Source organism: Polypterus senegalus, chromosome 13 (assembly GCF_016835505.1).
Source record: "Polypterus senegalus isolate Bchr_013 chromosome 13, ASM1683550v1, whole genome shotgun sequence".
NCBI lineage: Eukaryota > Metazoa > Chordata > Cladistia > Polypteriformes > Polypteridae > Polypterus > Polypterus senegalus.
In genome coordinates this window covers 131,983,830-131,999,443 of record NC_053166.1, presented here as the reverse complement: position 1 = coordinate 131,999,443, position 15,614 = coordinate 131,983,830, and the positions used below count along the sequence as shown (strand labels likewise).

General features: G+C 34.3%; 1 protein-coding gene and 1 long non-coding RNA gene across 2 annotated transcripts in view; one reads left to right on the top strand and one right to left on the bottom strand.

Annotated features, from left to right (window-relative positions):
- The window catches only part of snx8a (sorting nexin 8a), a 64,227-nt gene that overhangs the window by 12,513 nt on the left and 36,100 nt on the right, over nt 1–15,614 (top strand). Inside the window, exon 3 of the mRNA XM_039773980.1 lies at nt 11,068–11,197. Within this exon, the coding sequence (XP_039629914.1) occupies nt 11,068–11,197 (130 nt within the window). The remainder of the gene's footprint in view (nt 1–11,067; nt 11,198–15,614) is intronic.
- The window catches only part of LOC120541963, a 51,467-nt gene that overhangs the window by 4,521 nt on the left and 31,332 nt on the right, over nt 1–15,614 (bottom strand). The gene's annotated exons all lie outside the window — the stretch shown is intronic.

The following is a 15,614-nucleotide window of genomic DNA, read 5'->3' as shown; positions in this document are numbered from 1 at the left end:
TAGGTGTAGTTGCAATGCTGATTGTGCTTATTTACATTGAATCAGAGCTCCAGATACTATTTTATTTGAAACCTTTATTATCTAAAGCTGTGTAGAAAAGTATCAATTTTGAATGCCATTAATATCATGTTAATTAGTAAAGCTGCAAATGGAACTCTCTTGACATCTGCACATACTCTACTGGTTTCTTTGAAAATTACATTAAGTAAATAACTATTGCTAAGCAAGGTTGATACCAGGTCAGATTAAACAAGGGGCAATAGTTTTTCACAAAGGGCCAATACAGGATTACAATACAAATAAAGATTGTATTTTCATCTAACAAAAAATATGTCTAAGCAAGTGTATAAGCAACAGATTATAGCAAACGGAAGCTAATATTTTTCTGTGCAGCACTGTAGGATCTCTGTAACAAGCCAAATGCAGGTTACGTTGATCAGATATGTAACGTTTTTGTTATTCATTTGCTTTTCAAATATTTGTTTTGAGTTCACTTGTAATTTTGAGTTCCTAACTGGCAGAAACATTCTTGTGCTCTATTTTGAGTCACCTTCTCTGGCCATATTTTTGATGTTAATGCTGAAAAAATTGTTGTTATAAAAAGCTTGCCAGGTTCACACTAGTTGTATACTAAAAAAGAGATTGGGAAGTGATATTGTGTGATTTAGATTCAGTCGGCACATTGGTGGTATAATGGCAAATTAGAGGGGTCCAAGTTAACTTTGTATGTGTGTTAAATGTCTTTGAGAAGTCATTACTTGAATGTGCCATAATTTTATGCACGCAGAACAGCTGAAGTTCCCCTCTATGTAATGTATAGATTAGTCTTTACCCATTTAGGATCTTTTCATTTTGGCCTTCTTGCTTGAATAAGCTTTGCAACAGCAACTGTCAAGCAAACCATTATTCAGCTGTTTAACTTTTGTTCTGTAAAAATATTGTCCAAGAGTTGATTGTATCTGTTTTGATAGTCAAATTCACATGAAGACCCACCTGTTACTTGGTTTATAACTATTGTACAGTACTACTTGTACAGATTTCTGCCATCTCTTCTGTTCAAAGTAATTGTACTAAAATGGGAGTTTTACCTCCAATTTCTTTTTTATTTTTGCCTCTGTTGTCTTTGCCATGTAATTTTCTTTGACGTTGTAGCTGTTTGGATTGTAAAGTACATTTTAATGCAACTTCCTTTTAAACAGTGTTAATTCTGTTGATAAAAACTAAGATGAAAAATACTCGTCAATGACATTTTTTCAGTGACTAAAACAGAACGAAAAAAATTCACACCTTTTAATGATAAACTAAGACGAATGCTTTTAAAATTATTGTTCATGAAAACTAAACAAAATTAAAATATTGCAGGCAGACAACTGAACTTTGAGCGATGTGAAGCTCATTGCACATGACATTACACAACAAATAACGAGCATGAATGCAGTGGTACAGTTTTAAAAATTTGTAAGCACGCTTGTAATTGGATAACACTAAGTTTGGGTTCCGTCAGGAAATCATATCAGCCAGAATCCCGCTCCATTCTGCTCTACTATGGTTGGCCAATGTGGTTTTCTTAAAAAGCTGACAGAACTAAAACTCAATGTAAGCTGCTGTTTTATCTTGGTAGAGTAATATATATTGCTCTACTTTCCCCTATTGTATTATTAATATGTAGCCTTAGAATACCTAATCTCACAGACTTACCACTGTATATAACTTATCCCCACCTTCCCTTCTATATCTATAACCTCAGGCAATTAGATGTAGTAAAAAGACCAGCAGGAGTTAAGTTACACATAAAAAAATGTATTACTGATAATATTCATAAATAATAACAAAATGCAAAGTACATTTGAACATTGGCAACCATACAACCTGATAAAATGGTGCTGTGTAATTCAGGTGGCACACAGACTTGCAGTTACTTAAAATGTCTCTAGTTAAGGCATTGTTGGTGCTTAGGTTTCAGCCACATGTCTGTTCAATATGGTTGCTGAGCTGTGCTCTTCATTGTGTTGTCTTCATCATCACAGGTTAGCAAGAGAGATGCTTCATCATATGTGGGTCAGAGAGAGAGAATGTGGTTGAGCAAGTACATTTATAGATGTTCTTTCCAATTCCTAGAACCAATAGAATATCATGGTACTTAAAGGCCTCTGAGACAAGCCAATTCCAAACAGCCATATCTCAGACCAATGGGAGAAATAGTACATTTTAACACCTCAACCCCCCAAGACCATATGTTAAGCTAACCTGGCTTTGTGTGGGGGAAAACTGGTTTAAGACATCCCCCAAATCCTGTCATAAAATTACAAAGAGACAGTTGTAAAAAGGGTTTGGGGGGAAGGCAAACATGAATACCTCTAAATTACATTGGTTTGCCTAAATTATAAATAAAGGCATACAAAACATTTATCAAATTATATGCAAAATCCCACATCACAACAGCTGCATGGAAAGAATCTCGCAGGAAAGAACACAACAAACCTGAAGAGTTGTCTAAAGGTGCACCATCCTGAGATTCATGCCAAGGTATATAACATTATCTAGGTGGCGGCTTACCCGATGCCAGTACTGTTACCTCTGGCTCTTGTTCACTCTGCTAATACAAATGTGTCAAGTGCTAATGGGTAAAACATACATATTAATTAAAAAAAAGCCAACCCGCAGACACACACAGGATTTTGTTATTGCCTGTTTTATCCCTTTACGAGTTACTTAAACAGATTTGCATAGCTTTGAGAGCGCAATCAAATGCGCAATCAGATGCGCTTAACCTCAGATGAGTTGTAGCTGTTTAGCTTGTATTGTCTCACATTTGTTACAGTAGATGAACTGACTTGGGGGAGATTAATCGCTCTTAATAGTGTCCTGTGCAGTCCAGATAAAGGAATGGAAGCTTTGCAGTTCTTTGATTGTAATGAGCAACTTACTGCTTTTTGTCCACGTATCCATCCATTTTGTAACTGGTGCATACAGTTCATGGTTGAGGGTGAAACCACCTTGCACAATCCACTTGCACATTGGGGCACAGTCATAGCAGATAAACATCGAGGCAAGTTTCAAATGAAGTGACTTTTTGGCTTGTCTACATCACCGATGAAATGCAGCTGCTCCATTTGTTAATACTAAGATTTCAGTCCTAGAAGTACATCACCCAATTAATACGATATGTGCAGTACGGCAAAACAGAACTGGTTTGTTGCTGAATACAACTCTAAAGACAGTAAATTTGTGTTGGTTGTTTGGTTTTCAAGGGCAAACTAATGTTTATGAGCCTAACCCCTAAAATGTGAATGTAGTAAAAACACTTGCATATTAGAATGGTACATTAGTGAATGTAATGCAATCTCTCGGTTATAATTAATTCACAACAGGTAACTTTTGTAATTGTGGATTTGCACACAGGCTAATAGCAATAATAAAGTGTGATCACTCATGTCAGACACTTTGGAAACAACGCAGCAAAGGCTCTTTCACAAGAGTTCTGAAATATTGGAAAAAAATATATTCTGTAAAAAATGACTCATTCGTTAAATGTTACTATTTAGTAAGTTTAACTTGCTAATTGTGTAAATATAAATCTTATAATAGCAAATGTTGCAAATCTGAGAGATTCTTTGACAAACCAGATTTTAAAAGTATTGTTACAAAAACAAGTTTTTAAATGTAAATATCCTAGAATTATTTTGGAATTTACTAATTCAACAGTACAGCTATAATAATGTTTGAATTTTTATTTTTAGATACTTTATTAATCCCAATTTTTAGTATTATTTTAAGCAATATTTTTCATTTGCTGGAGAAAAATTATCAGAATATAAATTTAAAATGTGCACTTGGTCAGATAAATCAGGTAGTTCATAATGATCTCATTCTTTATAAACCTGATGTCAAAGTGAAATGTGTATTGGTTGGTCCAGCCTTTTTTGATAAAATCTTCTAGCAGCATAACTACGGCATATTGAAGGCCAAGACTTTGATGACAGACCAGAGCTGTCATTATCTGATCAAGAGCTTTTAGAGTAAATGCTTTCTACACCTACTATTCATTTTAGGTTCAATTTTTCACTACATGTGGTTTGGCTCCTTAGTCTACATGTTAGTACAACTGTTTTAGAGGTACAGTATATTCTGTGCATATTCATGTTTTAAACATGATATCCATACAATATTAACTTTCTTTTACTTTTAGTCAACTATAACTGATTTACTTTTTCTCCACTAAAATTAGTTTTGTTGACTAAAACTAACAATAATTAAATGACTAAAATGTGACTAAAACTAAAATGCAGTTTAGTCAGAAGAATAAAACTAAGTCAAAAACAACACTGCTCTTAAAAGATAAGCTTGGTAGTTTTGAAGTTATTTTTTCATGGCCATAATGTACGTTCAGTTTCCACAAGAAATTGTTTTCTACAGTGAAGTGTTTTTTTTTTATGAATTAAAAAAAAATTCAGAGCCTGTGTTTTCATTTTAAAGTAATCAAATCCAAACATAAGAAAAATCTTAACTTGCTGAATGTCAGCTGCTTTTTTTTTTTTTTCCCCAACTCGAAAATGTTCTTGAATATTATTCAGAGCCTTGAACAGATGTAGTAAAACAGGATATTACTGCAATTTTCAGGGGAAAAAATACATTTTTTTTCAATATTCAGGCATTTTAAGAGATTAATGGCAGTGCTGTTCACATCATTGCCCCATCACCCTCTGCAGCGGTCCTTCATCCCTTGTGGTGTATTTCCTGCTGCTTTTAAATGGTAGTTATTTTTTGTGTTTTCAGCAGTTGGAGCTAGATTTCCCCCCCCCCCTTTAAGTTTATGTTTACTGTCACGTACATGTAATACAGTGAATTTCTTACTTGCAGATCTCCTCTGAATAGTGACATTATGCAATACCAATAGAAATAAGCTCATACAACACCACTCATAGAAAACAGCTTTACAGTTATATCTAATAAGCACCAAGGTTATTATAGTTTTGCCTTTTTATATTAGTTTTTATTTCTATATTTTGTCTGACCTTACTTGGAAATTCAGTTTAGTTTTAGTTTTCCTTCATCATGTAGTTTTAGTTTAGTTTTTATTTCACAAAGACATTGCTATTTTATTTTTATATATATATTAGTTTTAGTTTTAGTAATTATGGCATGGAGCGCCTACAGAGTTGGTTTTGTGTCACAATCAGACAGAACTGTACACTTAACAGATTTGGATATGAGTTTAATGTTAGTGGAAGCTTGCTATACTGCCTGGTTTACTATCTGGTTTTGTTTTTGTCTGATAAAAACGAGCATAATCAAAACTAGACACTAAATATGAACGATTTTACATAATTTTATAATTTTTAAAATATCTTTTCTTGAAAATCACAGGGGCTTAGGAAGAACAGTGCTGTTAGACTTGAATCAGTGTGCAGACCCCACTTAGCTGTATTGAGGGAAACAAAGAACAACAAGCATGCAGTGTCAAGGTTAGGGGTGGTGAGTCTTGAATAGCCCACCATAAGAACCGTAAACCCATAATGAGCATGGCAAGAGCAGGTAATAAGAGTATGGACAGGCACAAAACAACAGAGACCGCGTCTGAGATTAAGAACAACATATATACATTATCTAAATCTGTTTATCCAGACTAGGATTGTAGGAAACTTGGAGCCTACCGCAGCAGGTTTGGATGCAAGGCAGGAAAAATCCCTGGCATGCAATGTATATGATATGGCTGATGTTAAAAGCAAAAAGAATATGATATTTCAACTATGTATTTTAAGAGAGAGAGAAAAAAACATTGAAAAAAGGGAGACAAATATTTTAAAATATAATTCTGCTGATGAATTACTTTCACAATATCAGGTATTTTTGAGTTGTGAATATGAACTAAAAATGATAAATGAATAAATATGGAATAAATACAAAAACCCATTATTAGTATTTCATCACTTGTCAGGCCCTACCTTTGTTTGCATCGCATCATTGTTAAATGATGTTTTTAAAGCAAAAGTGATTGGTCAGTAACAATATGCTGATCTTGTATGATGACCTAGTCCTTATCTTGATTAGTGGCATTTTATTTTCAAAAACCGGGAGTGGTCTCCCCTCAACTTTCTTGTATACTCAGATATGGGGATGGATATTTGAGGAGTAAACCGCAAGACAATGATTATATTTTTATATTATGTACATTAAGGAACCATCAACAACAAATCAAATAATATATTGAACAATTATTATAAAAGTAAAGTTGAATAAATCGGACTCTGCAGCAAAAATAAAAAACATTGAGTATGTGTTCAGGTAAAGTACCACTTCCGGGTGATGGATTTGGCCCAAAAGTTAATACACATCTACAGTTATGGTGTAACAGCCACATGCCGAACTTCATCCATCTGCAGTATCTAGTTGCGTTTTTGAGTTATCGTGTATACACACAGACACACGCACACACAATTCCAAAAAACAGTATTGTTGGACACTGGTTAGTCTAACGTTCATCATTCATCAAAATATCGAGGTCGAATTTTTTCATGATTACTATACCTTCTGTATACTTCGTACAGAAAGTAAAAACGATTTCTCATGTGCGAAGTGGCAGGTGAATTGCTGTCAACAAAAAGCAGACGCCTGAGAAATAAACTGAAACGTTACTCACTCGTGATTTTTCTATCCAAATGGTAAACATTTTGTTGACCAGCACATTCTGATTTCAGCCATTTCAATTACATCTTGATATACAACAAGCACAAAGAAAGGCGGCACACAAATCGCTTTCTATTTCTCACACTTTACGCACCTGCACTCGGCTCGCTCTGTCACCGCAAGTGCTGTGTGAACGGCCGCCGTTCACTGGATGAATATGTGCGGGCGGCTCGTGGTGGATGACTCTGTTTTAGAGTTAAAACTTGCAAGGTTTGAAGGCTAACGGTAAGAATATTCATTCAAAAACGAAAACTAAAAATATTTTAGTAAATTATTATTTTATTTCAGTTAGTTTTGTTTTTTATTTTATTTCAGTTTACGAAAATGTTTTTTTAATAATAGTTTCAGTTTTGATTTTAGTTTTCGTTAACTATAATAATGTGATAAGCACATACTGAATTTATTATGAATGGCAGTTTAGTAACCTTAAGGTCTATGGGTAGAAACTGTCTCTAAAACTGCTGGTGTAAGTTTTATACCATCTGTCAGAGGGGAGCAGTGGGGAAAACGACTGTGTTTTTAATAATCCAGTGCATGTTATAGATGTCCTGAGCAGAAGGCTGCTTAGTGCTGGAAGTAATCTCTGACAACTCTTATTTTATGAATTTGACCTTAGTAAGTTCCATAAAACAAGATTTATGCTGCAAGTAAAGATGGACTCCAGTGTGCATTTGTAAATGATGCTTAGAACTGACTGTGAAATACAAACTTCATTGGAATAAAGGTGTTGGTGAGCCTGGTATTTTGTAATTTTATACCAGCAATATGTCCAATTATGAAGACCAGGATACATTTAGCCTTCCTGCTGAACAGATTTTTAAACTAAATTTTGGGTTACACATTCACTGGTTTTGCACATTTGTAAATTTATTAGATGTACAGTACATGCACACCATATTAGATCTTTATGATGGTCATGTTACTATGGCACTATCTTGCATGTTTTTCTTGTGGGCACCACTATCTTGTTATAGTTTTATGCAGGCAAGTACCAGATTGCTTTAAGCTGACGGTGTTTGTTATCAGTCTTGTGATCGGATATCACCGTTATGTATGACTTTATCATGCACTCATTCAAAATTGTGGTGTGGCAAGTACTTTTATCTGTTGATTTAGTAAGCAAATGTTTTTATTTTAATTTTATTAAAGGGAAAGTAAATCTAGATAATGCAAGGACCTTTCCTGCTTGTCATCTTTAAACTTTTTTGTGCATAGGGCATGTGTGAATTGGTACATTATACTACTCTTGGGCATTTTGGCTTTTTTTTTAAACCTACTCCAGATGTCACCTCTGAGTTTTGTGCATTTTGGCACCTCCCTTAGTGTTAGAAGAAGCTAAAATGCAATTCCTGTGAGGCTTTACTGCTAGAAATTTAAAATTTTCCATCCACTAAAATATTGATACTTGTTTCTTTATAGCCAATGTTCTCCTTCATCGTGGTGTAAGACCCTTGCCTGCTTCAGTCACATTTAGTGATTGTAACTGCCTCCTTTTGATCTCCATGATATCATAGGACATACAGTAACTGTACACAGAAGAAAAAAAGAGAGAAACAGAATTTGAAAGACAAAAGGAAGAAAATATATAACCTGAAGCTATATAGAGGCTTCAGACAATAGGTGAGGTCATAAATATCATAAGAGTTGACAGAAAACTTTTTTTTCTTTTCATTTTTTGCATGTTCAATATGCACATTTTCAAAATATTTATTGTATAAAGGCAATATTGCAATAAGCAGCTTGACCTGTTTTTGTGCTGTTTTATTTCTCAGTTTATATGAAAACCGCAACCCACAATAGTCTCATTTGAACAGAGTATATACATACTTGAGGTAAAACAGTACCAATTATCTATAGTAACAAAAATTATTCATAATATGTTTTCACTGTCATCAATGTACCCAAGAAGCATATTTTCTGAAACTTTTGCCGCCTATAAGCACACACATTTGGTAAGTTTTTAAGGCATTTGTTATGCATTTGAGCCCTTTATACTCCATTTTAAATAGCAAATGCTTTTTTTTTTTTAAATTTAGAAAACCTGGTTCACTTGGTACATAATTTCCCAAGTCAAATTATTGTACAACTACACCATATTTGAGAAACAAAATTAACTTTTGACTTGTAAAATAGCGAATGTATAATTTTAAAGCATGCATATGTGTCTAGTCTTGTATGCATAATTTGTCCATTTTTATTACTGTTCTGATCTGTTTGTATATACCGTATTTTCCTATAATCTTGTGTAGTTTGTAATGCACCTTGTGATCGTGAGTGCTAGGTATGGTAATATAATGTAAATATTAAGTTAACTTTCTCAACCTGTAGTTGACTTTTCTCTTAAGCGTCATTTTGCTTAACCTGAAAAAAACATGCCTTTGTTACAAACTCTAATCTTATTGGTAAAACAATCAATTTGTTACTGTGCCTTTATTAATAATACACATATAAGTATTTCTAATTGTAGTGATCTTAACATTTCATGGATGATATCCAGTTAGGTAGATCAGAAATTGATTTTTTGTGTGTAGTGACTGCTACAGCTCAAGTGTTGCATGGCACAATAAGTTGTGCTTTTTAAGATGCTTTTTAATAGGCTTCTCTTTGCACATCTTTCATATTCATCTTCTGACTGTTTTTCGGTCAAATCGGGATCCTTTTAGGCCTTTTAATCAATGGCCTATTTTTGACCATGGGACTACCCGTGCTTGAATATCAGTTTGTTTTTTTTCTTTTTTTTTTTTTTAATGGATCATGGCCTTTTTCTATCCTGTAATTTCCTGATTACTGACATTATCAGGTAACACAGGAAGGGATGGCATTGCATGGCATATTAACTACGTGGACTTGTTGCTAATTATGTGAAGTGTAAAAGGTGAAGTCTGGATTAGTAATTGTGTACTTTTACCTACCTTACCCACACTCTGCTTTCTAACATTAACTATTACATTTATTTGTCTTTTTTTTACCATGGTAGCTCCCAATGACAACGTTCTGGCAGTAATTATGGTGATGGTTATGCAACTTTTGTCAAATGAGCAACCAAAGACACGGGCTACACACAACTGACACATTTTGAAAGCCAAGGATTTTAAAACTAAACATGTCTTGATTCTTTCTGGTTCATTACTGTAAACCTGTGTTAAACAAAATATAAAACTCTGCATGTGACAAATCTGTTTTTTTGACCAATAATTTAGACTGAAGTATTTCATATTATAAGTGTATTAGCTCTATAATGTATCACGTAATGTATTAGTTTAAACTTTTTTTTGCTTTGGCCTCTAACACTCCATTCCCAAAACAACCACTGTGCTTGACTTTTCTTAGAATGCTGGAAGTCTTGTGGTTTCATCCTCCCAGCAGCTGACACTGTGCTTTGTGGTGGCACCTTTGTGATTATAGGTGTAGTAAACTCTCTGTCCCTAGTATAGAATGAAAATGATGTATCTAATGACTACAGAGCTTTTAGATATGCTGTGTTAAATTTCATATCTACACTAGGGCTGGTATTAACTACACTGCCCTTTACATAATTCAGATGTCTCAAAAATTTAAAGTCTTAAGTGATAATTAACCAGTTTACTAACAGCTATGATAAAGAAGTCCAGTTTATACAAAAGCCTAACTATGGATATGATGCCATGCTTGAGATCCCTTTGCCACCGACCGCTCCAAATGAGATTTATGTGTATTTTTTCAAGAGTAAAGGACTAATGTTGAACCTATAAAAACTGCCATATCTTAACTGCTGTCAGAAGTAGAGGTAATGGAGCACACCACTCCTAATGCCAGTGAAAATTTCTTCAGTTTACTAATGTATAAGCAGTTGTGAAATGGACAAGGCATGGCTACATGAAGTAGAAAAATAATTTCTTCTTTGGTTTGGATATAGTTTAGCCCCCTTACAAACATGCTTGTACAATAGATGACATTTATTTCTTTGTTCACTTCGGTTCCTGGTTACGGCATGGGAAATAGTGGATAGACCTTTGCGTCATAAATTGTTTTAAGTGTCCCACAAAATAATTTTATTATCACTGTGCTATGCTTAGATTTTTCTCCATAGCATATGATTTGCACATAAAATAGACATTGGCTTGTCAGGTTTTGTATGTGAACATTTAAACTCATACTTGAATGATCTTCATGTAATTCTTTTTAAGAAAGTTGTAAATACAAGATATTTTGTTTTCTTTGCCAACTTATTGATATTTGGTTTGAGTCCAAAGTGTTACCAAATGTTTCTTCGTCCTTAATAAAGCTTTCAACTGCTTTTTTTTTTCCCATGTCCAAACCAAGATGTAACTTGAACTAAAAGCTGAAAAATATGGACTATGTCGGCATTAAAACCCCAAATATTTATTATTTATTTTCCAGATTGGAAGCCAGCTGGACTGTAAGGAGGGATTCCTTTCAAAACTGTCTCTGTACAAAGGCCTGGCTCTTATTGCATTGGCTCAGCAAGGGAAGCAACCAAGCCAAAAACTCCTGGAGAACTATACGCAAGGTATAATTAGCAAAGACCCAATGTGTACGGTATTGTTCAGTGCCCTGACATAGCCAGTTACTTATTCGGCAAATATCTACAATATTTCTGTCAAAAACAGGACTGCAGATGAATGGAAGTTGGAATGATATTTTTTTTATCTACACGGTGTGTTTTGTATCAAGTTCACTCATAAAAATTTCTCTCTACCTTATTGTATTATAACAAATTATTAGTTTAATAATAAATTATAAAAGGATTCGGCTGCTGTTATAATAAAATAACAGTAAAATCCAGCTAAATTCTGCCCATTTATCACTGTTTTATTATACTGTGCATGCTAGGTAATTGCTGACATTAATTACCAATATTGAGCACTTGGTGTACTAAGATTCATTAAGTCATTTAGTAGGTGCGGAAAACAACTGTTGTGGTGGCAGCAGACAAGTGAGCTATGTGAGGGCCTCAAACAATAACAGCTGTACAGTACAGCATTAAAAAGTGAGCAGAGTTATGGCTACTGCATGTGTGATGTATTCAATACCTTTATGCTTCATTGAGACTGTCACTTCTTTGGCATCATGTTAAAATGGTATAGTTTTCTATGTCCGTGTGGCTGTCAGCTTCTTTTCACGATGGGCGATTACAGAAGCCAGGTTCTGTTCTAACTGCCTGCTATGCACAGTGCTGTGCTGACAAACACAGTTGACCAACAAGTCCCCAAGTCGTATGTAATGGGAGTGCAATGCGCACATTGTGTCGACACTGGAGATTTATTCTAATCCCAGATGTAAGATGGTTTCCTTGGAATTGTTTTCATTTTATATTATTTATTAAATGCATTTCTTTGTCAAGCAACCAGCATTTTCATCATATCTTGATGAAAAGAAAAAAATCCAGCACTATAAAACTAAAATCAGTTGCACTTGCACTTCTATAAATATGGAATTTTTAAACACTCCAATAATAACAGCTCAGATTCCCATTGAAAAAGTAGATGATACTTAAGCTAATTTAGAAATTTTAAGAACTGTAGTTAGTAAATCATACTTTTAGTTCATTTTAATTTTGACTGACCCATTTTAAATTAACGGAGGAGTTGTATCATGTAATTTTCTAACCTGCTTAAATTGAACAGCTTTAAAATAATCATTATATTAGTCAGTTCTTCATGCAAATGAATACATTTTCAAGGATTCTGCAAACTTAAGACACTGCATTAGTGCTTCAGCATATCGAAGCTAAGAAAGAAGTTCTTCATATGCAGATATGACCATTAAAAGTTCAATCAGTAACAATAACACATACACATTTTGGGTGGATTATGTATAGTAAAAATTCAAAACATTCCAACTTATGATTTTCCAGTCTTTTCTTACTTTTAGCAGAATTACTGCTCACTGAAAAAGTACATTTTAGTTTTCTAAGAAAATTTTCAAATTGACCATTTCATTTTTAAAATCTTTTAATAATGATATAGTTGCAAGTAGCATCATTTTTGTGTCATTAACGCACAGCTGAAAATCATCATAAAAGTGAAAACTAGTGTTTTTGAGTAAGACCCTTGTAATGGCCACTAAAAAGGAAAGAACACATTTCTTGTATTCAGAACTGAGTGGGCAGCAGACAAAATAAGAGAATATTGCAATCTTATGCACAGACTCAAACAATGTTAAGTAAATCAAATGATTTTAAAATGAGAGAAATTTAAGGATGCAAAACTTAGATACCTGAATTATGACTTTAGTGTTCAAGCAACAAACCTACAATGGAAATATTGATTCTTCAAAACCAAAGAAATGGGTCCAGCCCTGCATTGGTACTGTTGTATTGACAATGTTAATACATTGGCTTTGATGTTTTCTACAGTCATTTAGAAAAAAGTGGTGAGGATGAGTTTTGGCGATTTTCCCCATTTACTTTATACCTGTAGCCTTGCCTCACATAAGGTGGATTGCACAGGCTGCTCAGTGAAATTATGGATTTGAAGAGAGAGATTAAACCCATCCTACTCTCCCGACTTGCCTACCATATGGCGGCCGCTTGTTTCCCATTCCATTGAGCTACCTCCATTGGACATGTTCTTCCAATGATGATGAAAGTGTCAAATTTGATATAAAAGAGAAGTTGTTCAAGGAGAAAACATTTTATCTGAGAGGCATAGAAAAGCTTTGTGAATGATGTAAGAAATATGTTAGTGTTCATTATTAACATAAATTTGTTTGTTTCACTGTTGTTTCTTTTTCTCAAAATGTATACCGGATAGATCTAATGGCACGTATCCATGGAAGCTCAACAAATTAGACACTTAGATTATTAAGACTACCATGTAAAGTTCAGGGCAAAGTTGTAAACAAATACCAGTACATGATAAATTGGTAAATTATTGTGAAAGATTTCAGAGTTGTTAATAAGTTGGGCGATCACACAAAATGTTAGTGAATATACTATCTCCGTAAAAAGCAGGTATTGTTGAAAGTAGTAAATAAAGGGATAGATATTTACAATATCACAGAGGACAAATGAATACTTCAGTCTAGTACATGTAATAAGAATCACCTACAGAGGTCATGAAAGATGGAGTAACGTAGCTGAGTGAGTGCCAGCAAAGAATTGCAAAACTATGTAGAACAGTAAGAAATACATCATCAGGACTTACTAAGGGTCTAACACCACTGTTGGGCCCTCTGTTAGTCTTTACTACAGCTGATGCTTAGCTAGCTTTTTGAATTTCTGCCTTAGTTCAGCATGGAGATTCAAATATTTTTTTCAGACGTTTGTCCATTCAGGTATGCAGATGGGAAATGGATAAAGAGTTGGCCCAGCTGCCTTTCTTCAGAAACCGGCGCTGCATATTCATCTTAGGCCTGTTGTAGCAGTGAAGATGTCATATGCCACTGATAGTTTAATAATAATAAAAAAAAAAAAGTTCTAAAAGATCTGTAGCCTGTCTTGAACAGATATTCAGGATCCTTTGAGAGTAAAAAAAATACTGGTTAAAAGAAGCAAAATGAAACAAATGTTAACACAAACATTATGCTCATAAACCTTTGAATAAACTTTTTAAATATATAAACTAGTCTTTAAAGGACTAAAAATAGATCCTGAACATTTCAGAAGGAAGCTTTTTAGATATCACTGTTAAAAAGAACAAAGAAACCAAACAAGAATGTGCTGATGCATATTTTTTTTTTTTTGGTGAGAGGGAATTAAAAAAAAATTCCTGGAAACTGCATAAATATCTGGACAAGCTCCAAAGAACATAATCTAATACAGTGTCATACTTCATCTTGAGAATCGACAACATAGCGTTCATTCTCTGAGACTGGAAAGTACTAAATAATTAAAATATTCCTACATATATGTGGAATGATAAACTGCTAAAAGTTTCTAAACCAGCTTTGTTAACTACATATTTGTGGGGAGCCAGAATCTATCCTAACATTGGACAGCTGCTAGGAATCTGTTTAAATGTACAACTGAGCATCGTTTACATGCCATAGCCTACCTGAGTATTGTTGCTGACCATGTCCATCCCTTTATGACCACAGTGCACCCATCTTTTGATGGCTACTTCCAGCAGGATAATGCACCATGTCTCAAATCATCTCAAGCTGGTTTCTTGAACATGACAAGAAGTTCACTGTAGTCCAATGATCTCCACAATTTTGGATGTGGTGGAATGGGAGGATATCATCATGGGTGTGTGGCCGACAAATCTGCAGCAACTGTGCGATACTGTTGTGTTGGTTTGGCCCAAAATTCCGGAGAACCATTTCTAGGACCTTGTTGAATCTATGCCATGAAGAATGAAAGCTTTGAAGGCCAAAGGGGGTCCAACCCAGAACTAGCAAGGTGTAACTAATAAAGTGGCCTGTGAATACATGTGGTATCAAGGACTCCTTCTCTTTTACTCCCATGGGAGTCACGATTGCTACTCCCCCAGGACATGATGCCTTTGTGTTCAGAATTCACAATCGGGTGTATATTATGTTGGTGGACTACACCCCTTTCAATTCTCTTTTACTTGGTGACCAGAGATACTGTATGTATGTTTCACTAGTCAGTAATGGAGATTAGAGTCGCCTATTTAAATAATTGTTTAGATATACGTAAATGTGCATTTTAAAATTCCCCTGGCTATATATTTAAATAATTGTTTAGATATACATAAATGTGCATTTTAAAATTCCCTTGGCTATATAAATGTACATTACCTTGAAGTACAAATAGACCATAAACATGCTGTTCTTTAGTTATTAAACTTTCATCATTGCAGACGAGATTTATAACTACATGGAGATGAACTTTGGCCAGTGATGTCTGGGGCAAATAAAGCATCCATAGGAGCTTCTGCAGACTGTGTTCAAATAGAATACATTCATATAAATGTTCTCTAGCAAATGTTAATAATACTGCATGTACTCCTAAACACAAC